Below are 26451 nucleotides of genomic sequence, written 5' to 3' on the forward strand. Positions count from 1 at the left end.
GATAGAACACAATATAGGGAACTAGTGAAGATAATGGACATTGGACCCTGACAACACTGGGACGGCAGACACTGTTGAATGCCTGCTCAAAAACTATCTCCTCTTCCTTCCATGCTGGTGGACACTAGTCCCCACAGTACGGGCTTATAACACCAGATGCTTTTCTAGCCTCTCTTGCAGCTGTAGCTAGCCATGTTACACAGTTTTGGCCAATGAGACATCAGGAGAACCCTGCTGGGTGCCCCTGGGAAATTATTTTCCTATTTGAGTAATCCACTTAATTCCTCAACTCCTCGATATTCTTATCTGCAAGTTGGGGCTAGATATATTTCACAGTGTTGTTGTATTAGTCAGATTCGCTTTGTAACAAACAATCCCACATCTCGGTAACTTACAATAACTAACATATATTGATTTTTCTTGCTAATGGTCTGCAGGTTATCTGGAGGGGGTGGGGTGGCTCTGCTTCAGGCCATGAGTAGGGTTTAGCCCCACTTCATGTGTTTCAGAACAAGACAAACTATGCAAGCATGTTTAAAGTTTCTACTTATGTCACTAACATTCCTCTGACCAAAGCAGTTCACATGGCCAAGACCATCAATAAATAAGGCAGCGAAATATGCTCTGCCCACAATGGGAAGTACTGCAGTTATGTGACAAAGGTGTGGGTGTATAATCCTGTAAGAGTAGAATGAAGATTTAGAATAAGAGTCCAACCTCTCGCACTTGCTAGACGTGTGAGCATAAACAAATCACTAGCTTCTTAGAACCTTCGTTTACGCATCTTCCAGATGGCACAGGGCTCTTTGCTCTGGATTGGTATGAAGATTAAACATAGACCATGTACCATAGGTGGCCCTCCCCTGCCCCCACAACCAAATTCTGATTGTTCACTAATGAGTTCCTCCCCCAAGTCAGGTGTGGCGTGTGATTTAATGTTGGCTTCCCCTGAGGTTGATGAGTGGATTGAGAAGTCAACATCAAGGCTCCCTGCGGGAGGAGGCCATCCATTTATTCACTGAACACCTGAAACCATCATTTCAAGGTCATTGTCATGCTTTCATGCTTCAATAAACCGTAACTTTTTTTTTCTTTTTTTGGCACATGACACTTAATTCAGTCTGACAAGAGCATACAAACACTGGTATTTTAGGGTTGATGTTTGGCTGTTCCATAGGCTCCCTCTGCTGGAGTTAAAACATCAGGTTTTGTCCTCAAGACTTGAACATCCTTTCCCTTTAATTGAAAGCAAATGTAATCAACAATTTGCTGCATGGCTAGACTGGCTTTTCACACAGTGTTTCCGCTGCCACGTCCTAAATTTACCTGCCACAGAGCTGTAATACCAACCGGCACTCTTGCCTTTTCAAAACAGAACCTTACAAAAGAGACTGACTTTAAAGAATTTGCCAGAATTGTGAATTGGTTTTTTTTGTTTTTTGGGGTTTTTTTTAACATCTTTATTGGAGTATAATTGCTTTACAGTGGTGTGTTAGTTTCTGCTTTATAACAAAGTGAATCAGTTATACATATACATATGTTCCCATGTCTTTTCCCTCTTGCATCTCCCTCCCTCCCACCCTCCCTATCCCACCCCTCTAGGTGGTCACAAAGCACAGAGCTGATCTCCCTGTGCTATGCGGTTGCTTCCCACTAGCTATCTATTTTACGTTTGGTAGTGTATATATGTCCATGACACTCTCTCACTTTGTCACAGCTTACCCTTCCCCCTCCTCATATCCTCAAGTCCATTCTCTAGTAAGTCTGTGTCTTTATTCCCGTCTTGCCACTAGGTTCTTCATGACTTTTTTTTTTCCTTAGGTTCCATATATATGTATTAGCATACAGTATTTGTTTTTCTCTTTCTGACTTACTTCACTCTGTATGACAGACTCTAGGTCCGTCCACCTCACTACAAATAACTCAATTTCGTTTCTTTTTATGGCTGAGTAATATTCCATTGTATATATGTGCCACATCTTCTTTATCCATTCATCCGATGATGGACACTTAGGTTGCTTCCATGTCCTGGCTGTTGTAAATAGAGCTGCAATGAACATTTTGGTACATGACTCTTTTTGAATTATGGTTTTCTCAGGGTATATGCCCAGTAGTGGGATTGCTGGGTCGTATGGTAGTTCTATTTTTAGTTTTTTAAGGAACCTCCATACTGTTCTCCATAGTGGCTGTACCAATTTACATTCCCACCAACAGTGCAAGAGGGTTCCCTTTTCTCCACACCCTCTCCAGCATTTATTGTTTCTAGATTTTTTGATGATGGCCATTCTGACCAGTATGAGGTGATACCTCATTGTGGTTTTGATTTGCATTTCTCTAATGATTAATGATGTTGAGCATTCTTTCTTGTGTTTGTTGGCAATCTGTATATCTTCTTTGGAGAAATGTCTATTTAGGTCTTCTGCCCATTTTTGGATTGGGTTGTTTGTTTTTCTGATATTGAGCTGCATGAGTTGCTTGTATGTTTTGGAGATTAATCCTTTGTCAGTTGCTTCATTTGCAAATATTTTCTCCCATTCTGAGGGTTGTCTTTTTGTCTTGTTTATGGTTTCCTTTGCTGTGCAAAAGCTTTTAAGTTTCATTAGGTCCCATTTGTTTATTTTTGTTTTTATTTCCATTTCTCTAGGAGCTGGGTCAAAAAGGATCTTGCTGTGATATATGTCATAGAGTGTTCTGCCTATGTTTTCCTCTAAGAGTTTGATAGTGTCTGGCCTTACATTTAGGTCTTTAATCCATTTTGAGTTTATTTTTGTGTATGGTGTCAGGGAGTGTTCTAATTTCATACTTTTACATGTACCTGTCCAGTTTTCCCAGCACCACTTATTGATTTGTTAATAATAAGCAGGTTCTTGTGTCCTGTGAGTAATGCCCTTGCTACTTCAATTCTAACCTTCTCAGTTTTAGAACATCTGGGAGTATTATGGGAAGGCTGTGACAGGCCTATTTAGAGGTGCTTGCTAAAAGGAAATTAACCTGAGTCACCAGGTTTGTTATGTTATGGAGGTAGACTATAATTTTGTGTAGAAAAAGTGAGGATTGCTGCAAAGCCAGCACTGGCCCCTGCCAGGGGCGGGAGCCACCCTTTCTCAGGACACACATGTTTCCAGGGCCATCAAAAGGAGATTTCATGTGAAGTTATTTTTTATAAAGCCACTGTTCACTGCTTAACGTTTATGGAGTTCCACTTTATTTCTGGCTTGGCAGGGTGCCAAATATGTCGTCTTCTCCTTTTTCACCTCTCTATCTTTTGGGAGTCACGTTTTGGATTTCAATGACTCACTAGGGTATTCAGTGAATTCTGAATCAGTAGACTCAAAGAAGCTTCTGTGTGATGGTATTTAGAGTAGAGGGGAATCTCACAATAATGATGACTCCAAGGTACGTGTGGTCGTGTTGGCACCTCCATTTCTGCCACAGCCAGCAACAGTCTTCTCCGACAGTTCTGGAACTCCAAGTATGGTCTGAACCAGCACCACCGGCATCACCTGTGAACTTGTTAGAAATGCACAAAATTCAGGCCTCCCTCCAGACCTACTGAATCTGACTCTGCACGTTCACAGGATCCGCAGGGAATCCAGATGCATGTTCAAATGCGAGAAGCGTTGGTCTGGAGTAAGGGGACTCACACGGTAATGCCCAACCTGAGGTACGTGAGAGAGTGCAGGCACCTCAGAAGCTGCCATGGGCAGGAACACCTTACCGCTGCCCTCATCTGAGGTCCGTGACTAACACCCATGGGCCCAGGGCCAGCTCCACCCATCAGCTTTATAATGCCAGGCAATGAGCCCATAATCCCTGCCCTGCAATCAGTGTTTACGTTCCTTGTTGACTGGCGCTTGCCGACTTTGACCTCGTGGACTCCGACTTCCTGGACCTGTACCTGTCTGCCCTCCACCGACTTAGCTGACTCACATGACTCCCGGAGTCTCTTTAACAGCTGGTCTTCTTTGGCCCAGATGCCTAAGTTCTGGTCCTGTCCAGCTGGGATGTAGCCAGGCCTAAGTGGTGACACACCTTACTGTTGAGACAGTATTAAAAGAGCTTGTGTGTGTTCAGCAGCTCAAGCCTTAAATTAGTCGTAACTTAAAAAGTCTCAGACGATGGAAATTCAAGTTGAAGTAGCTTAATTCTAAAAGGGTGGAGGTGGGCACCAGTATGGATCAAATATGATGACATCACTTCTGGGAGCTTTCTGCCCCAAATACATAACTTGAATCTAATCATGAGGAACACTGTACACATCCAGATGGAGGGGCGTCCTATAAAATAAATTGCCCGTACTCTTCCAAGATGTCAAAGTCAAGAAAGACAAAGAAAGGCTGAGGGTCTGTTCTAGATTAATGAAGTCTAAAGGGCATGACAACTAAATGCAATGTGTGATTCTGGATTGGGTTCTGTAACAGAAGACACACACACACACACACACACATATATGTATATGTATGTGTGTGTGTATATATGTATCTTTCAGGGGCATTAGTGGGATTATTGGAAAATTTTAAATATGGACTATAGATTACATAATAAATATTTGTATCAATGTTGAATTTCCTGGTTTTTGATAATTACACTGTAGTTAGGTAAGAGGATGTCCTTGTTTGTAAGAAATATACACTGAAGTATTTGGGGGTAAAGGGGCATCCTGTCTGCAACTTACTCTAAAATTCCCCCTTCGAAAGTAAACAATGATAAAGCCAATGTGACAAAATGTTAACAAAAGATGACTATGGGTAAATGGTATATGGGAAATTTTGCATCATTCTTATAATCCTTTGGAATTCTATACTGAACATTTACAAAAATAAAATTAAAAGGGGGTTTTATTAACAGAACCCTGGGGAACTTCACAGAATTAAATGAAGAGATGTCAGACTCAGGGCAGCATGGGGACCTTGGGAACTTGAAGTGAAGCCACCAGAGCAAACTCTGACCTTAGTAAATTTCTTTAACGAAATGATAGAAACCTGGAAATTTAGAGCAAGAAAGGGCTTTTAAGGTCCTTTCATGTCTCCATTTCATGGATGAAAAAACTGAGATCCAGACAGCAAAAGTGATTTGCCCTGGGAATCACAGATAATTACTTCAGTTTCCAACTGTAGAGGTTTAGAATTCCTCTTCATATTGGTTTATAAATGGATCCCCAAAGTTTATTCTTTTCCTTAAACTTTGAAGTTAGGATATGAGTTGAAGTAAGAACAAGATTAACATATATAAGTATGCAATAACATGAATGTAGGTTTTATGAACAAATATCTAAACAAGATTCCCCCCCATGATTAACATGGTTCTCCCCCAATTTTGTCATTAAATGTATATATGATAAGTACAATATTTAAACATAAAAAGCAATGTCGTTGTCTTTGAACACAATTCTATTTGTATGTGAAAATCAGCTAGAAGATTTGAATTTCTCCACTCGCCATGTGGGTAGGTACATTCTGTCCTTTCCCATGCCCCTTTTCTCACCTCATAGAATACATTGTCTGTCGGTGGAAAGGTAACGCTAATCTACACTTGATTCTTGGAAATGTCCCTAGTGGTTTGGAGAGACTGTGATTGCCGACCGTTTAGAAAGCGTAATATCAGGCATGTAGGGACTCGTAGAAGTCATCTAGTCCCACCCATTCCTTTGAAAGGTGAGCCTGCCTGCGGTTGGCTACTCACTCTCACCTCAACTCCTACACCTGTTTCACACTAAGGAACAGATTTAAAACGGAATAGGATCTATTTGCATATATCGAAATAATTATCTTTGAGATCACTTATGAAATAGCAGTATAATTAGAGAAAGCAGAGCTCCTTTAATCATGCTTCCTGTAATCCTGTATTGTCTTTTGGTGTCGAAAAGGCATTTGTGTAGCGCTTGGACCGTTAGACTGGGAGCTGACCAAGGCTCCCTGACCAAGGCTGACCTGCCTTGACCAATTACCTGCCTTGACAGCTTTTGAGAGAGAATGCCAATCCTAGCCGAAGGATCCTAGGTGGTGGAGTGCAAAATCGAGTGGCTTAGTGTGTGGTGAGAAGCAGTGAATTTTTTTAAAAAAGGAATTAAGTGTGCTTTCCATCACCTGTGTTCAGCCATGATCATGAATGGCTAACATAAATTTTTCAGAGAATGTGGATTCCTATAGTTCTTTCTGGTGCCAGACACTGCTGCCTGCCAGATATTCATTTTCTACGTTGTCTTTACTAACAAAAGCCTAATCTTGTTTGGCATAGCAATGTTCTCGGATAATTATTTGGTTTTCCAACTTCTCTGTCAGGGTGGCTATGTCAAACAGTACTAGCTAATAACATGTCAATATAAGTCTGCTCGGGAGTTCGGGGAAACCTTTTGCTTTCCTGAGAAAATGGGCATGACTGGTGCTGGCTTCCCCATTTCTTCCTGCCTTGAATATAAACATGACGCCTGGAGTTACAGCAGCCATTTTGTGCCTATGAGCCATTATGAGGGAAGGAAGAGAGAATTGTGACATCCTGGCTGTGACATCACAAACCAGTAAACATTATCAGCAGTCAGCCACTTCTAGACTTTCTTTAATGTGAGAAAATAACCTTTTATTTGATTAAGCCACTGGAAGTCAGATTTTCTAGTAGTTTAAGAGTGTAGTAGACCCTTTTAGGGAAGTCTGCCGAGCTCAAAATAATCCCAGTTCTTTGTGAAACACCATACCCCTCCCTCTCTGGGTGGATTTTTGCACCCATATTGATGCAGTTGGGGTGAATGCACCTGACCGAGGCTGAGCCAATCAGATTCTCTCTCAGGGATTTGAAATTAGGTTTCAGTGGTTCTAGTTGATCCTGAAGTGTGACTAAACCTGAGGGACACTATAAGACTTGGAAGGTGGTGTGTATCATGGTGTGATGGAGGTCACCTTCAGCCATAGAGAAGGAGAGAAAATGGGTCTGTAGAAGGTGAAAGAGAGAGGCAGAGACCAGTGTCACCAAAAGAGAGAACACTGCCTGGGATCTGGCAGCTTTCTGGCTTCCAGTGTGACTCCCTTCTCAGGCCTGGCTGCCCTCAGATCCCTAGCTTCCTTCCAGAGAACTGGGCAGCCCTGTGTGATTGGCAGGGTTGTGCCCTGCACAAGGGCACCTGGCCAAAAGGGCAAGGGAAGTGAAATCCAGCCTCAGTGTTTTGGTCACTAAGCCTTGGCCTGGGGCTGCATCAGCCCAGAGGTAATGTGCCACTTTATGCAATTCATCTACCCGGAAGGGAGCCCACCTTTTTTTTTTTTTTAATTTCACACAAGATTTAGGAAGGCCCTTCTTCAGGATACCTAGCAAAGTTGGTGTCTTCCGACCAAAGGACCTTGACATTCAGACAAAATGTGTTAATGAACAGCTAAACCATTTGTTCTATCATTTGATAGATAAGCTGTTCAATACCTTGATTTATTTTGCTTTTTAAAATTGAAGTATAGTTTACATATAGCAAAATGTATGAATCTTAACCGCATAGTTCAATGATTTCACTGTGAAATCATATATTTATTACCCAGATTAAGAAAAAGAACATTTCCATCATTCCAGAAAGTCCCTTTATCCCAGTTAGTACCACTTGCCTCACACACACACACACAAAAGATACCGGAGGAGGGACTTCCCTGGTGGCGCAGAGGTTAAGAATCCGCCTGCCAATGCAGGGGACACGGGTTTGATCCCTGGTCTGGGAAGATCCCACATGCCGCAGAGCAATGAAGCCCATGTGCCACAACTACTGAGCCTGCGCTCTAGAGCCCGCGAGCCACAACTACTGAGCCTGTTCGCCTAGAGCCTGTGCTCCGCAACAAGAGAAGCCACCGCTTGCCGCAACTAAAGAAAGCCCGCGCACAGCAACAAAGACCCAACACAGCCAAAAATAAATAATAAATAAATAAATTAATTTTTTAAAAAAGATACTGGAGGTCACCACTCTTCTCACCTCTGTCACCATAGTTTGAGTTTGCCTATTCCTGAAGTTCACATAAATGGAATCATATAGCAAGTACTCCTTTGTGCCTGGCTCCTTTAGTTCGGCATGTTCATGAGATCCAATCCCTGTTGTATGTATCAGTAATTTGTTCTCTTTATTGTTGAGTAGTATTCCATTGTGTGAATATTCCAAATTTATTCATTCTCCTGTCGATGGACATTTAGGATGTTTCCAGGTCTTATGAATAAAGCTTATGAATTAAGCTGCTGTGGACATTCTTATACTAGTGGACCTAGGTACTTCTTTCCTTTGGACGCTGATGTACTGTAGTAGAAGTCCAAATTATACATCTTTCACAGTAAACCTATTTATCTCACATGCATTTATCACGTGGATCAGCTTTGTCTGGAGTTGTTCCGTCATCGTGTAGTTGGGAGACCTTATTTTGTAAGTGCCTCTTCATAACTAATTATATATTTAATGTATCTCCCCCTTTAGCTGTTAAACATGGGGCTCCTCTCTCAGTATCATGGAGATGCGTGCTTTTGAAAAATTGGTAAATGGTCAGTAGTATTTTGTGTTACAACTCATGAAGCATATTTATAGAGATGGTTACTGGCATCAAGCTTATAATTAAGAGTCTAGTCCGTGACCAGGAATAGCAACAGCACAGCTTACATGAACCACATAAGATTAAGCTGAGTTCCTTGTTCCAACCACCTGTGCTATTTGCAATACTAAATCATGCTGGATTTGCAATGTAAAGCAATGTCTGTGTCCCAGCATCCTGAGTGGAGCTTTTTTTTAAAAAAAGGTGAGTGTTCAGTCCTACCTCCTATAAAATCTTTGTATAGACTGGGAGCTCTGTTTTTAAACCTTTCCATGTAATCATCTGCTATAGCAACTGGCCAGCTGGCCATTTCTCTCCTATGTACATCCTTACACTTTTGGTGATTACCCTCAGTTGAACATCGGAGCCTGTGAATGGATTTCATCTCCTGTTAAATTTTCCCCAGGCAACCTGAGATGTGGCACACAATTTACTTAACATTGATTTCTTTATGAAGACAGCCCCATTAAAATAATAACAAATTATGGAAAGTGGCCACATAAGGCATATTGGGGGCAATAAAATATGGAGCATAATATGAATTTATTCAGACTGGAATGTCATCTCCACAATGGCAGAGGTTTTTCTCTCTTTTGTTGACAGATGTTCTCTGAGTGAGCCATAGTAGGGCTCGATTAACATTTACAGGATAAACCTTATATAAGACAAAGACCTTAGTCACTAACTTACAAGGTTGTAAATCCTGCTTTGCTTAGTACTGGTTATATAACCCGGTGGTTCACCCCAGCCTTTGTAAGGACCAGGACGAAGCCTCCCTAGCTGTGTTCATTCCACAGCAACCACGTGGAACTTGTGGATACTGAAATCTAAGGAAGCGGCTTTGGGGAGTTTCCTGTCCTTAACAGAGCAAAGGTGTCAATTTACTTCACTCTTCTCTCCTCTTCAGCCACAGAGCCAGCTCCTCCTGAGACCCTCTCTTCTCCTCCTTCCCCTCGGCCTAAAATGAAAATTGAAAGCAGCCACAGAGACGCTTTTGTTCATCCTGGCTGCCTGGTTCCTAATGGGGCGGGGTGCGGGGAGGGTGGGGGGTGGCCACTCCCTTCAGCATACCTGCATGCCCAGGTCACCTCAAATCTCCTTTTTGGATATGTTGTTTATATAGAAAGCGATTCTTTCGGAATCTTATAAGCTAGCTCTCCTAAAGACCCCTGGCTACAACTGTTTCCGAAAAGAAACCAGAATCATTTTCCCTTCGCAGTACCTGAAAGCACAGTGTCACCATAACGAAACTACTTTGGACAGGATCACACAGAGGATTCTCTCCAATGCCTCAATGAATACAAGAGGAGGAAGGAAAGTTAGATACATACTTATAAACCATCATGAACCAGAAAGGTCTCAGGAAGTTACTTGGTCACCTACCTCATTTTACCAATGAAGACTGTGAAGGCAGAGAGGTTACATCACTCGTTCAGGGCCATATAATGACAAAGCCAGAAATTCCAAATTTCCCAGCCACGGTCACCCAGTCCTCCCCACCCCTGCAATAGGTTTAGGTTTTATTTTGCATGCAGAGAAGGTACTATTCAGGGCCTTAGCTTCCTTTAGCCCCAAGGAACAATTTTTTTTTTAAATTGGAGTATAGTTGGCGTTACACTGCTGTGTCAGTTTCTGCTGTGCAGCAAAGTGAATCGGCCATACATATATGCCCTCTTTTTTGGATTTCCTTCCCATTTAGGTCATCACAGAGCATTGAGTAGAGTTCCCTGTGCTATACAGTAGGTTCTCATTAGTTATCTATTTTATACATAGTAGTGTATATATGTCAATCCCAATCTCCCATTTCATCCCACCCCCCAGGAACACATTTATTAAAATGTATTTTAAGGTATTAGGGAAAAAAAGAAGACAAAAAGATGTAAGCCGTTTTAAAGAGTCTCTGCCTTCTCTCCCCCACTTGTGACCTTCAGGGCACCCATCAATCCCACAGGCCCATGGCAAAGAAACCCTCCTAGCTTATTTTGTCGAAAATATCTAGGTGAAAGAGTTATTGAGCCTTAAAATGTCACAAATGTCTCAGATATTGTTCTTCTAGGACCATTTTCGTGACTAGCTCTCTCAAGTGACAGGGCAGGTAGTACATAATACTGTCACTTAAGTTGGGGTGACAGTGGTTCCTGGTAAAGAAGAAAATTGCTTCACAGCACTTGTTGCTGAGGCTCCCGCAAGTCTCCTCTCTGTCTCCCCAAATCGACTTTGAGGATTGGAGGATCTACTATCCTGGGGGCAGATTGGAGAGTGTCCCTTGTCCCTGACCTGGAGCAAGATAAGTGGAAGGAGTAGGAAGGTCACCCAGGGCGATGGCAGCAAGGTGACAGTGTGTTTGCCAGGCTTTGTCTCTGGGCTCTAGGATAGCACTTAAGAAAAATCAATCCCAACCTTGTCAGTACAGCCAGCACTGAAAACTGCATTTGAATTTGTCCACTCAGGCAGTCAGCCTCACTTTAAAGAGCTCCGGAGCTAGAGGTTTCCATGGAAACAGAGAAATATGTGGGCAAAAATTGCTTTACAGGGAAATGAATGCTAGCAGTGCTGTTAGGTTGGCACTTTACAGCTGCCCAGTTGATGCGAGTTTGTAAGTAATCCAATGAACAGTGACTTTAAAAAAGGAAATACTTTTTCTCTCATAACAAGGGTCTGGAGATAGGTGCTCCTAGTTGTGGTACAGATGCCCAACGATGTCCACAACCCCCAAGATCTTTTTCCTCTATCATTCTGTGAATGTTGGTGTTTCATCCACAAGCTTATTACCTCAGGATGTAAAATGGCTGCTACAGCTCCAGGCCTCACATAAACATTCAAGGCACCAAAAAGAGGAAAGGCAGGTAACAGCCAAGTCTGTCCAGTTTATTTCCATTTATCATGAAATCAAAAGCTTTCCAAGAAGCTCCCACCTCAGCAGATTTCTCCATTGATCAAAGTGAGGTCACATAGCCAACTCGAGCTTCAAGGAAGTCTGAGAACTGAATATCTGGCAAGGGACAATAGGATTGACATGACTGGCTGAAGCTGATATTCACTATCTATCACCTGGAGTTAAACACAGTTGTCAGCCTAATAAAATTGAGACCCAGTTAGCAAGGAATAAGGGGAGAATGGATGTTGACTGGCTAACTAATAGTATAAGCCGTAAGTATGTAATCAGAATTGACCTTTCCAAGTAAGAAAGGCATTTACTCGATACCTGACTATACACAACTACTCACCTCTATATTCCTGTAATCTCTAGCCCAGTGTCATGCACACAGCAAGCACTTGAAAAATGTCTGTTGAACCATGGTTTGAGACTAGTGCAATGACATAACCGTGGCTTAGAGGAGGGTCTGACGTGAAATGGTCAATTACGCATCAGGCCTTAATAACGTAGTCATTCACTTTGGAGGCATCGGGAGACAAAGCCTCCAGATAGTCAAGTAACCAATGCCAAGAGGCTAAAACAACTTCTAGTTCCCTAAGCTTTCTGCTAGGAAGAAAGCACATAAGAGAGTATGCATCTTTTTTTTCAGTAAGAAGTTATGACTTTTTTAATTGAAGTATAGTTGATTTACAATGTGTTAATTTCTGCTGTACAGCACAGTGATTCAGTTATACATATGTATACATTCTTTTTTATATTCTTTTCCATTATGGTTTATCACAGCATATTGGATATAGTTCCCTGTGCTATACAGTATGTCCTTGTTGTTTGTCTATTTTATATATAGTAATATATATCTGTTAATCCCAAATTCCCTATTTATCCCTCTCCCCCTTTTCCCTTTGGTAACCATGTTTGTTTTCTATGTCAGTGAGTCTCCTTCTGTTTTGTAAATAAGCTCATTTGTATAATTTTTTTAGATTCCACATATAAGTGATATCATATGATATTTGTCTTTCTCTGTGTGACTTACTTCACTTAGTATGATAATCTCTAGGTCCATCCACCTCACTACAAATAACTCAATTTTGTTTCTCTTTATGGCTGAGTAATATTCCATTGTATATATGTACCACATCTGCTTTATCCATTCATCTGTACATGGACATTTAGGTTGTTTCCATATCTTGGCTATTGTGAATAGTGCTGCTATGAACATAGGAGTGCATGTATCTTTTTGAATTATAGTTTTGTCTGGATATATGCCCAGGGGTGGGATTGCTGGATCACATGGGAGAGTATGCATCTTCATAAAATAAAATGCCTAGAATAGAGGTCAAGTTAAACATGCGCTATAATCTCATTGCAAAGGGCTTTTTGCCTAGCCTGTACAAAATGAAACCACGGAAACATACCATCCCGTCCACGTCCCAGAATTAATGCCCAAATAAGTATTTATAGATTTGTAAATGGTTGCCGTAAAGTGTTGAATCACAAAATGACAAGATACTATTGCTGAAAGACACATTAAAGACCACCTCAGCTTAACTCCTTGTTTTTTCAGGTGAGGAAACTGAGGACCAGAGAGGTTACGTGATTGGTCTAAAGTAACAAAGTTAGTGACAGAGACTTGTCTAGAAACCAGGTAAACTTGAGAAGTAGTTTTGAAAGAGCAAAGCAATGTGGTTTGGAGATAGTGGGACAGTGAAACGCCCAAAGTGTGGTGATGAGGAAAGAAAAGTAAATACGTTACTAGTCTATGACTTACAAGTTCCGGTGACTTAGGAATGCAAGCTGACACAAGCTGGTCCTTGGATGGAAGATGGGGTGCGGGAGGTGAGCAGCAACAGCAGGGCTATTTTATGAGGGAGGTTCTGAGCGCAGACCTCCAAGGCCTGTGCTGCTGAATGGTGGCGTTGAGTCACTGCTGGACTTGCAACGTCTGCCTTAACCCCAGTTTACTGCATTGCGCACGTGCTTCATGGCAGGAAATTGTGCTAAGTGTCTTATATGGAATCCTCATAACAATCCAGTGAGATAGGGAGGTCTTATTAGCGATACTTTTTACAACTGAGTAAACTGAGGCTTAGAAAGTATAAGTAACTTGCCTAAATCCACACTGCTAGAGAGTGGTGAAGCGAAGTTTCTCAGTGATTCTCAAACTTGACCGCACTCTGGAATCACCTGGAGAGTTTTCATAAATACTGATGCCTATGTCCCACACCCTGAGAGGCTGATGTCATCGATTTGGGGTGTGGTCAGAGACTAAATTCATGTTTCAGGCCACCAAGTTTAAGCAGCAATAGAAAACCAATATAAAAGTTAACAAGAAAGTAAAGTATTTCCTTTTAAGTATAGTTGTTTTACAATGTTGTGTGAATTTCTGCTGTATAGCAAAGTGATTCAGTTATACATATATATACATTCTTTGTCATATTCTTTTCCATTATGGTTTATCACAGGATACTGAATACAGTTCCCTGTGCTATATAGCAGGGCCTTGTTGTTTATCCATCCTATACATACTGGTTTGCATCTGCTAATTCCAAATGGGAACTGCTTTTTTAATAATAGTCTCACCATCACCTGAGGAAGTAGGTGGGGCAAGTCATTGTGATCCACCTTTTGTAGATAAGGAAACTCAGGCTCTGAGGCCTTTCCTGTCTTGCAAGAAATAGAACAGGAAATCATCTAGTGACACTTGGTGCAGACTGGGTTACCAGGTACTTGTAATAAATCTTTCAAGCCAGCAGTCAGTCAGCAAGAATGGGGTAAAACCTGTTTTTCTTTTCTAGTTTCCAGTGTTTTCTTGGCTTGGGTTTCTTGACATGAGAAGGGAAAAGAAACAACTTTGAAATGGTATCTGGGACCAAGTGTTTATAAGTGAAATTCTCTGTTGAATCCCTCTAAAAGATTGGAAGATAATCATTAAGTAGAGCAACCCCCTTCCGATTCCTCATCGCCCAGCATAATGATGGTCAGGGAGCATCAGGAAAACTAGATGGAAGGGACTTGCTCATTCTGCACCAGCACATGCGCCCCATTTGGAGACTAATTAAGAAAATAAACCTGGCCACATTGGCTAAGAGAGCTCCCCACTGGGTTTTGCAGATTTAGGCACACTTTTCCTACGCATGGCATATTGGAAGAGAATTTCCCATTGTTGCTGCTTCTCTTTTCTGGGTAATCTGATCATTGAAATTATGGTATGCAGTGTTCTTGCCTGGTGCCCCCTCTTGCTTCCTTGACTGTTTTTGGGAACTTCCTACAGTTCCTTCCAAGTTCTCACCCTTCCCAAGAGAAATCCTCTGCTGCAACCAGCCTCTGTGCGCCTATAATCCCATCGCTTGCTACTTCAGGTGTGGTCCTGGGAGCAGCAGCAGCCTCGCCTGGGAGCTTGTTAGAACTGTATTCTCCTGGCCCCGACCCTGACCTACTGAATCAGAATCTGCATTTTTAACAAGAGCACCAGGTGATTTGTGTGCACATTGCAGTGTGAGAAGCATTGCCCTAATACACAGGGTATTCCCCATCATCCCACAGCTTAAAATACCCTCTCTCCCTCCCACCCCCCGCCACTTTCATTTATCCACTTCCTAATTGTCTTTCAGAGCTTAAGCTCATGTCCCTCTCCCTCTGTGAAGCCCTTAATATTCACTCCCTTCACCTTACCCCTATAGATCATAACTTTGAGAATTTAAACAAATGCGAAATATCTCATTATTTAAATGATTCAGCTGTTAAGATGATATCTTCTCTCAAAGTGCCTGGCACATAATATGAACTGTCTGATTCATCAAGATCTGTTTCCTATTTGAAAGCCTTCCCTTAGCCCTACTTTATCTCTTTAAGCTTCTTCTGCATCAAAGCAGCTCCCCTGAGTTGTTGTCTTCTCAACACCTGAAGTACATCTCCACCCACTCCAGAGATTTCCTGAAGGCCTGGCTCTTACCTGTAACCTAGTGGCTTCCAACTGAATCAAAGCCCCAAACAGGCCTCAAAAGTAAAACTCTAACCATATGTTTATATTGACTTTGTACCCAAAAAGTTTCCCTAACTTTTAAATTTGGGTAGTGAATTTTTTTAGAAAAATTTACTTTAGGGTATGGGATGTTTTTCTGCTCCACCATGGTACCCACAGGAAACTCAGGATTGTCTCTGGCTCTCTTGTGGACATGCCGTGCAGCGGTATCTCTGTTACTGGCCCCAGACCCTGAGGCAAGAGCCACATCTTTGAGGCTGCCATCTCCCCAATTCCAGGTGGGAGTGGGGGGCACACATCCTAACTACCTATAGATCCCCAAACCTTTTCGGGGGATTATAGGATCTCTCCTAATGCTTAGCGCAAGGGAGTGGAGCTAGGAGAGCAGGAACTCCACACTGACTTTCAGTTTCCTGGTTTCGCCTCTTTCCACCTTGAACAGCTTTAGCTCCATCCTGACTCTACATATCCTTCAAGTCTGTTTTTTGTATTATCAACTTTAAGTACTAAAATACCCAGTTTCTAACAACTCAACAGCCTTTTTTCCTCAGAGCTATTATCTCCATGGGTCTCAACAAAAGAATGAATATATGTATATGTATATCTGAATCACTTTGCTGTACACCTGAAAGTAACACAACATTGTAAATCAACTATACTCCAATAAAAATTTTTTTAAAAGTTAACATAAAAAAAAGTCATTTTGATGTTCATTGGTCATCAAATGGCTTTTTTCTCTCTCAGGCAGAAGCTTGTGCTACCACCAGAATGGCGGGGCAAAGGAGTGGATGAAATAAATTGCTGGAGGAAATCACCTAAGTTAATGTCAGATTCTTGCTCTGTTACATATGTGTTTGGCGTGATACTGGAGTGACCTTCTGCATTCCATCTGGGTGGGCAGTCACATACTTTGGGCATTTTGGACGGTTGCTTGCTAATGCTGGCAGTGGTTGATATCAAGCTAGCAAAGACTGCCACTTCAGAGGGCCTGTGGGCGGGACACTTAACCCTGGAAAGGGGTCTGTGGTGAGGCAGGCTTTCTGTGGCTTGGCCCATTTCATTCATTTCCTTAACAAAGGTCATCGCTCCTCAGCAGGGAGTTGGTTCCATCAGAGCACAACCTTTAGGCGGGGCCAGGAAACACAGAATGGGCTTTATTGCTCTCTCGGCTCTTCATACTCAGAGCCCAGCCCAATGGGACTATTTCACAGCAAACACCTCCGTTCAAGGATCAGCGAAGGGAATCGATTAAACTAATGAAAATATTTACACCAAACCACCAGAGACTTGCTTTGTATTTTTGAGATATCTTAATTTATTTCAATTCAGTGTAAAAACAAATTTTTATTTAAAGAACCAAATCCAAATACCATATGATATCACTTATATGTGGAATCTAGTGAGGTGGATGGACCTAGAGTCTGTCATACAGAGTGAAATAAGTCAGAAAGAGAAAAACAAATACCGTACGCTAACACATATATATGGAATCTAAAAAAAAGAAATGGTTCTGATGAACCTAGGGGCAGGACAGGAATAAAGATGCAGATGTAGAGAATGGACTTGAGGACACGGGGAGGGGCAAGGGTAAGCCGGGACGAAGGGAGAGAGTGGCATGGACATATATACACTACCAAATGTAAAACCGATAGCTAGTGGGAAGCAGCCGCATAGCACAGGGAGATCAGCTCGGTGCTTTGTGACCACCTAGACGGGTGGGAAAGGGAGGGTGGGAGGGAGACGCAAGAGGGAGGAGATATGGGGATATATGTACATGTATAGCTGATTCACTTTGTTATACAGCAGAAACTAACGCAACATTGTAAAGCAATTATACTCCAATAAAGGTGTTAAAAAAAAATATTTTTTTAAAAATAAATAAATAAATAAATAAAATATACCACAAATGAACCGAAACAGACTCACAGACAGAGAACAGACTTGTGGTTGCCAAGGAGGAGGAACGTGGCGGGGGAGGAAGGACTGGGAGTTTGGGGTTAGCAGGTGCAAACTATTACATATAGGATGGATAAACAGCAAGGTCCTACTGTACAGCACAGGGAACTGTATTCAGTATCCTGGGATAAACCATAATGGAAAAGAATATAAAAAAAGAATGTATATATGTGTATAACTGAGTCACTTTGCTGTACAGCTGAAATTAACACAACATTGTCAATCAACTATAATTTTAAAAACTTTTAAAAAAAAGAACCAGATCCATCCAAGACATCAACACATGCATAGCCTTATGTGCTACAGATACAGGAGAGGGAATTTGGGTTTGTTCTGATAAAGGCCTAACGCGCAGGGAGCCGCTCTCTGCCATCCCCAGTCACTTTTTTCCCCAGTGGAAATGCCATTTCCTCATTCCCAAGGCCTCAGAGTGTTTCAGCAGCACGGACGGAGGCCGTCTTCTTGGAAGTGTGTGCGCTCGTGTGTTCCTCTGTGCTGGGAGTGCGGCCTGGAGGGATGTCTGAGAGGGCAGACAAATGAGAGAACACGAAGCAGCCCCTGCCCCGCGTCTCATCTCCTTTCTTCCTAACGTGCTGTGTTGGGCGGGGACCAGTACCCTCTTCTTCAGTGCTCTCCTCTGCACACTTTTCATGTACACTGTTTTTCCCCTTTTTATTTGCTGATCAATAAAGCCAAGGGTAGGTCTTGTCTGTTCCCAGCGATAAAGAACTGCACGCATAACTGGTCTTTATCCGGCCCGACAAGCGCCGTTTCTCTTTGTTTTTCACAGTGTTTCTGCGAGATAAGAGGAAACCACCCAGACATGATGCATGACCGGGGAAGTTTTGAAATATTTTATAAACTCATTCTCTATTCTGAGCTGTGGATCAGGGATGAAAAGAAAGAGGGCACCACATAGAACCAAAGTTGATTTTCCTTTTCTGGGTTAAAAACAAGCAGGTGGGGCGGGGGGAGAAAGCAGACATGAATAAATGTTCAGCTGAGGAAAGAATAATCCAGTTTTCAATTATCAGCACAGAAGTCAAATAGGGAGAATTTTAGTCATTCAAATGAGTATGTACCCTGAAAATCCAGTTGCCTTTTCCTATCACAAAAACTGCCTCTGTCACATGGATTCAAGACCAATAGTGGCATATAGGACCTCAGTTCAGGTGAAGAGCCAGATATATTCCCAGGAAATTATGGGATGGGACCAGGATAGACTCCTCTTAAGTGCATGCCCTTTGAGGCTCTTGGCAGGTTTCTGAGAGTAAGCCAGGATGGAGGGGTTGATATGAGGCCGATGATGCAAGATATTACATAGAGTAAGACTAAATGTGAGATCAGTTGGTGCTGATAAAGGTACAGAGAGAGTAAGATGTTGTCAGTGGCAAATGAAACTTTGGTAACAATTCGAATGGATGCAGAGGAGGAAATCATTTAGGAGAAATGTGCCGTCCAGCTAAGGAAAGACCCGAGGCTGAGCCCTGAAATGATGGTGGGAAGGCATGGGAAGATAGGGTCTTTAGGATTTCTAGGCAGAAAGGAGGAGTAAACCCAAGAGGCAAAGGTAGGTACCTAATAAAAGGGAAACTTAAGTTGGAACCCATGACGTAATTGTTTCTGAGCAACCAGATGGAAAATGAGGAGATGAAGTCTTAGTGAAGCTGATGTGTTAAATATTCTGCATTACTGTTTCTTTCCACCCCTGCCTGGGTTCATGAACTATTTTTTTAATTAAAAAAATGTTTTTTAATTGAAGTATAGTGGATTTACAGTATTTCAAGTGTACAGCAAAGTGGTTCAGTTACATATATATATATATATATATATATATATATATATATATATATTCCTTTTCAGATTCTTTTCCCTTATAGGTTATTACAAGATATTGAATATAGTTCCCTGTGCTATACAGTAGGTCTTTGTTGTTTATCTATTTTATATATAATAATATATATCTGTTAATCCCAAATTCCCAATTTAATCCCTCCCCCCCTTTCCCCTTTGGTAACCACAAGTTTTTTTCTATGTCAGTGAGTCTATTTCTCTTTTGTAAATAAGCTCATTTATATCATTTTTTTAGATTCCACATATAAGTCATATCATATGATATTTGTCTTTCTCTGTCTGACTTACTTCACTTAGTGTGATAATCTCTAGGTCCATCCATCTTGCTGCAAATGGCATTATTTCATTCTTTTTTATGGATGACTAATATTCCATTGTGTATATGTGCCACATCTTCTTTATTCATTCATCTGTCAATGGACACTTAGGTTGCTTCCATGTCCTGGCTATTGTAAATAGAGCTGCAATGAACATTGTGGTACATGACTCTTTTGGAATTATGGTTTTCTCAGGGTATATGCCCAGTAGTGGGATTGCTAGATCGTATGGTAGTACTATTTTTAGTTTTTTAAGGAACCTCCATACTGTTCTCCATAGTGGCTGTATCAATTTACATTCCCACCAACAGTGCAAGAGGGTTCCTTTTCTCCACACCCTCTCCAGCATTTATTATTCATAGACTTTTTGATGATGACCATTCTGACCGGTGTGAGGTGGGCTCATGAACTTTAATCACTCTGTTGTAGACTTTTGTCTATGTCTATCTCCAGTGCTGGATAGTAAGTTCCTTGTAGGAAAAAAAATGTATCCTAGGCTTTCTAGAGTTTCCCCCACAATACCTACTAGAGGGCCTGACTGGAATAGTAGCTCAGTAATGTTAACTGGCAGAATTAATTAATGAACAACTTCCTCTTCATGTGATTATTTTTCCAAATTAAATGCTAGATTTGAAGGGGCCACAACCTGGATTATATTTTGCCCTTCTAATGTTGTGTAAATCAGAGGAGCAAGTTATGACTTAAGAAATCATTAGTTATTTCAAAAGGAATGGATGAGTCTAATGGCAGATATCAGGTAGGAAAATTTGATGTGTGAGTCTTCGGAGAAAGGCCAAAATCCAATAGATTGTTCCTTGATCCCAGATTCATCCAGTCAGGCCAAGGCTGAACTTTAGGTGATTTTTTCTTTTTTTGGTTACTCTGGCTAGTACTCTTCCTGTGTAGGTCTGCCTTTTTGGAAGGTTGGCTTCATGAGAGTAAAGGTCTTGTCATCTTGTTCACTGTTGTGTCTCCAGCGTCTAGAACAGGCTTTCCTGCTTATAGTAAGGGCTTAAGAAATAATTGTGGAAGGAAGGGGAAGAGGGAGGGAGGGGGTGAATAAAGAAAAGAGGAGAGGGGGGCTCTGCTTTTCATGGCAGTCCACCTGGCACTTACTCGCTCATCAGTTACCAAAGGCCCCCTCGGGCTCAGAGTCAAGAACCAAGGATACCAAAATGATGAGACACCACAGTCTTTGCATCTGATCATCCAGTAGAAAGAGACAGAGAGAACGCAACAGGTGACAAGTGCTGTGCCAAAGGGAGCATCCAGTGTGCCCCGAGGCAGAGTGGCAGACAGAGAGCATTGCAAACGTGAGCAGAACCCTGATAAATGCAATGATGCTTTGTAGGCTTGAGAACATTTTAACCTGTATAGCCCTAAAACTTACGGTACCTAGATTGAATAAAATATGGGAGACGGCCTTTTAGCTGTTCTCTATTCAGCATCATTTTGATAGTAAAAGTTCTTTTGCCTTGGTCCTTATTGGACTTTGGTTTCCTTCATGGACTGCAAAAGGATCCAGAGGGTCTGTCATGCAGCAGCTTGTCATAGAATTGTGGCTTTATAAGCACAGTCGAAATGACATAAACTGAAGGCCCATTGTCTGAGCCAGACCCGCGCCATACATCAGAAGTAACAGCTTTGCTAAGCATGGTCGCTTAGGACCAGTCTTTATTCTTTCCTGAGCAACTTCTTGTTCCTGTGACAAAGATTAATGATATAACAGCTGTTAGGTGGTCTCTGCCATTTATAAAAACCTATAGCAGTAAAGGTGTGTGTTTCCCATCAGAAATGCAAATTTTCTGAAGAGGGGAGATAAACTTGACAACAAAGAGAGAATCAGTGGTTTTAAAAAAAAGGTATGGTGGGATGAGCTTATTTACAAATAGGAAAAGGACTGAGGGGATATGCTGATGGACTTTTTAAGCAAGAAAATCCAGTGTCTGAGGAATAATGAAGATCCTGACTTGACTTCTGCTTCTTTTCCTTACTCAGGTGCTGACCCCAGCACAGATCAAATCAATTTGCCAGGCGATCCTGGACTCCGGGAAGCAATATGCCATGAAAAAGAGGAAACCATTCCCACTGATGTATTCTTACTATGGAACCGAATACTTGGGTGAGTAAGGGTGTTGGCAAAGGCCTGGAGGAGGAAGGCAGTCTCTAACAGCAGCATTGGCTAAAGACTGGAAGATTTTGTTTTTGACATAGGTCATCACTATTGCTTTCAGTGGGAACCCTTTAAAAGGCCATTTAAAAACAAATATCGATGGATACTACAAAGCACAATTTCATATTTGTTTTCAGAGTCTACCTGTCAGAAATGGAGCTATTTGGGTGGGAGGGAGACGCAAGAGGGAGGGGATATGGGGATATATGTATACATATATCTGATGCACTTTGTTATGCAGCAGAAACTAACATGACATTGTAAAGCAATTATACTCCAATAAAGATGTTAAAACAAAAAAGAAGAAAAAGGAAAAAAAAGAAATGGAGCTATTTTAACAATGACTTTCACTAAAGACTAAAATCCTTTATTCTCAATTGTGAATTCACTGGCCTAATTTTGCTGAAAGTTTAACAACTTATATGCTCACTGCCAGTAGTACCTCTGCACAGGGAAGCAGGATTCAGCCACTGACAGTTTCGAGTTTTTAACATTAGTGGATTAATAACAGACTACTGAATCACAATGACTACTTTTGAGATACGAGGCTTGTAAGGTGAAAGTTAGTTACTACCCCTTTGAATCCTTCAGTGGCTCCCCATCACTCCTTGCAAGCATGACTTGCAAGCCCCTTTGTAGATTGCCTGCCTCCCTCTCCAAACTCAAGCTTTATCTCTCCCTTCCCTGGTTCTGTCCAGCATATTCTCCAGCAGGCAAAGTGTTCTCATACCTTTGTAACCTTTGTGCCTGTTCCTTTTGCCTAGAATGCCTGGCTTTCCCCAACCCCTTCATCAATCTGTAATACTTAACACCCAGACTTCAAACTGGTCCTCCTCCCGATTGTGTGAATTAATGATGCTTTGCTTGTCTATATAGGAGCAGCTCATGGCCTGTCGTCCATCCTCCAGATGCTTCTTTCGTACCATGAGCACCTTAAGCCCTCAGATCAGGAGCTGGTGTGGCAGAGCGTGGACTTCCTTATGGAGCAGGAACAGAACTGCAACTGGCCACCTGAGCTCGGCGAGGCCATCGAGAGGGAGAACGAGCTGGTGCACTGGTGCCACGGCGCCCCAGGTCTCACTCCTGTTATTATCTGATAACATTGCTTTTCACTGGGCTTAGCCAAAGACGGGTGCCTTTTCTGAGAAGTGAGGGTATTTCTCATCTTATGCCATTACCATGGGAGATGAAAAGGTCAAGATGAAACTTTTCAAAGCCAAGAAAGTCTCCATCAGTAAAGGATGTCCAGAAATGATCCTGTGTTTAAAAACTATATGATCTTTATCTACAGTATTTGTATACAAATTAAACTAGTGCTGCCCAACAAAATATAATACGAGCCACATATGAAATTAACTTTCTAGTAGCCCTATTAAAAACATAGAAAGAAACAGGTGAAATGAATTTTAATAATAGATCTACCCCAATATACGCCAAATATTATTTCAACATGCAACCAATTTAAAAATTGAGTGACTTCATATTTTTTAAATATCCAGTCTTTGCAATCCCGTGTCTCTGTTATACTTACATCCCATCCTGATACAGACTAGCCACGTTGCAAGCGCTCAGTAGTAACTTCATGGGACAGTGCAGATCTGGAACCTGGCAGTTCAAAACACGGTCCCTGGATTAGTGGCACGGGAGTTTGTTAGATATCCAGAATCTCAGGCCCCACCCCAGCCCCACTGAATCCGAATCTGCACTTCAACAAGATCCCTAGGTGATTTGTATGCACATTAAGGTTGAAGATGGACTGTTCTGTAATTCTTCTCCAAATGAGGGTTTCCATTATCACCTAATGAAAAGTCTAGAGAAATGAGAAGCCATTTGCAGTGAACTCTCTGGAATCGAGCCTGGAAACTTATCAGACCCCATCTTTTCCTTTTTTTTTTTTTTTTTTTCAATCCCATTACACTGCTAATTAGGCCTTAGAGAAGGGGCAATTCAAAAAAGACAGTGCATTTTGGTCGATTGGCCAGAGGAGAGACTTAAAATACCAAAATAACACACACATTTTTGATTAGGAGTGTATTTAATTTTCAAGGCTATGCTTCAGTGCCATGAGTACAGCTTTAAAATATATTTGATTTCTCTTTCATTTGTTACCTGATTTTTATTACTTCCTTTCCCCGCCTTACCTAATTAATGTTCTTTAATCCAACTGGAATTTCATTTTTTCTTCAGTACAGTTTGAGGTGACGAATAATAGAAGTCTTAGTCCATTGGCCATATTTTCTCTGCCTGCCATTTTTACTTAAGGAAGGACTTCAAAGGCTCCCATGTGTGCTTGTACCAGCGCCAGGGCATTGTACACTATGTCCAGGCTAATTCCCACCAGTGATCATTTGAGCCCACTTTTTTCTTGCTTTGAACTTTCTGAAGAAAAACAGCAGTTATTTACCATTCTGGAAATGATATCTCTTCATGTTACGCTCAACACTCCCATTTCCTATTCCCTTTCATCATTTTCAGCAAAGGCCTTTGGGTATCCTCCAAGCACCCCAGGATCCTTGAATTTTGGAGATGTCCCAAATTAAATACAGCCTATTTTGAAAGGATTCAATGTATAGTAAAAGCCCTGTGAAGAGTGGGAAGATAATTTACTAAAATGAGTGGCTGGGTCACGTAATTGATGTGGGGCTCTTGAAGGGCAGTTATTCCATTCTCTCTGTACATCACATCCCATCTGTCTTTGTAAATCATGGACCATAATAGTACAGCATAGGATTCATCACCTTGGGGACTTTATTTATCCTCATTTATCATTCATGTTCAGTATCTTGGTTAGATTAAACGCAGGTTGCAGGGCAAAATCATTCAATCCACATATTCACTGGACTGCCAAAAATAAACTAATTCACAAATGAATAAAGAACCAAATGGAGTCCATTATGTCTGCCAACCCGCACTTCCATCTCAAGGGTATTGGTCTTCCTTTTAAGAGATGTGCTAAAAATAGCATCAAGAGTGATTATAAATCTGATAAGTGCAGGTTAAAGACCATCATGATGCCTCTGAAGTTGGCAACAGTAAGCTCTCCAAAAATTCTAAAACAAGAGATGACCTAGAAAAATAATTCTCTCTTATGTGAGGAGAACATTTTTTGAGAGTAGATTTATGAACAGTGCAGATGGTTTGGGGCGGCAGACTGATTCTGTGATTAAAAACCTGCCAGAAATAATCCACAGTGTGGAACTTCATCAATGATACCTTATCTTCATCAATGATACTATAATTGTTTCCTGTTGACTTTCTTTCAACCCACCTCTACAGGTGACAGCCTTAGTTATCATTTATGCTCTGTGAATATACTTCTGGACTCTTAAGTTAATAACTCTGGGTTCTAATTGTAGTTCCAACACTAACCAGCTAAGTAACCTTGAGAAAACCACTTTGTTTCTTTTGTGCCTTTGTTCATCTGTGAAAGGAGTGTATTGAGGTGGAGCAGTGAAACTCAGTCTTTTTTTCACCGAAGACCCCTTTAATCCTGTGGACCCTTACCGTTCCTGAGGGATATGGCCCAGAAGATTTGCAGACACCCACATTTATAAATACCCAGTGCGGTGTAGAGTTTTTCTCACTAAATACAACGAAGTATAGCAGACAGATTCACCTGACCCCTTCCTAGCCTTAAAGATTCTGCAGTACAGGGCAAAAGTCATTTACAAAATCATTAAAACAAATGCTGTGGCTAAAAGAAACTCTAGATCGCATTATGTTACATCATTACTGTGGTCACACTGACAGCGCATTTCCTTTACTCTGGGTGAGACACAGGTGTAGCTATATTTTTTTTAAATCATTTCATGAGGGCTCCTGGGTAGGTGACTTTGAATAGAGAACAGTAAGTACTTGTACAGTGCAGGTGTCTTTGGTCACTAAGCTTCGTAGCACACACCGTACAATGCGTGCTTCGGTCAAATTCCAGATCCCAGAATGGACCTGTGTGCTGATTCTCTAGGATGTTGAAACGAAACGTGCCAAGTCTGGCTATCACGAGGCTCTGCTGGATCACATGTTTCCAAGATTTAGCCTCTCAAACCATACTTCTTAAGTAATAATTCCTTTTCCCATTTGTATTTGACAAAGACATATATCATTGCTGCCTCCGGGTTTCATGTCAAAGCACAATAATCAGTGTTCCCAGGATGAAATGACACCGTTTCCAACAAAAGCAAAGAAATCCAATGTCCTTTCCTTTTAGATTAAGCCACCTTATTGTGGATTTCATTAGGTTAGGTAAGGAGACAATAGGTGTAGAAGTTTTTCAAGGTCCTGTCCATGTACCATTCCATGATCCAGGCTGCAGGAAGAGGCCCTTTGTCTCTGGCCAGAACCATAGGATCAATACCTATTAACCTGCCTGGGGCTAACGGCCTGGTTTAGCAATTAGACCATCTCAACCCGTCTTCCTTCCACATCTTTCACCTCCGCTTCAGCATCGGCCTGCGCTGGGGTGAGAAATGGGACATTATAGGGTCAGCAGACATTTGTGGAGGCCTTGCCATGTGCCAAACACCATGCCACAGATCGGGGAGCAAAAATGAACAAGACAGAGTACCTGCCCTTGGGTGGCTGGCACAATACTAGGGGCGGCAGCCATGAAAACAAGTAATTTCAACAGACTTACAGGTATAGAAAACAAACTAGTGGGTACCAGTGGGTACCAGTGGGGAGAAGGAAGGGAGGAGGGGCAAGATGGGGGTAGGAGATTAAGAAATACACACTACTATGTATAAAATAGA

The 26451-nt window shown here is 41.6% G+C and overlaps 1 protein-coding gene across 4 annotated transcripts in view; it reads left to right on the forward strand.

Annotated features, from left to right (window-relative positions):
• LANCL3 (LanC like family member 3) overlaps nt 1-26451 on the forward strand; it is a 107194-nt gene that overhangs the window by 60738 nt on the left and 20005 nt on the right. For all 4 annotated transcript variants that reach the window (XM_082446605.1, XM_082446603.1, XM_082446606.1 and 1 more), the window contains exons 2-3: nt 21529-21652; nt 22580-22777. In XM_082446605.1, the coding sequence (XP_082302731.1) occupies nt 21529-21652; nt 22580-22777 (322 nt within the window). The remainder of the gene's footprint in view (nt 1-21528; nt 21653-22579; nt 22778-26451) is intronic.

The sequence above is a fragment of the Balaenoptera physalus genome (genome assembly GCF_965194825.1).
Source record: "Balaenoptera physalus genome assembly, chromosome: X".
Classification (NCBI taxonomy): Eukaryota; Metazoa; Chordata; class Mammalia; order Artiodactyla; family Balaenopteridae; genus Balaenoptera; species Balaenoptera physalus.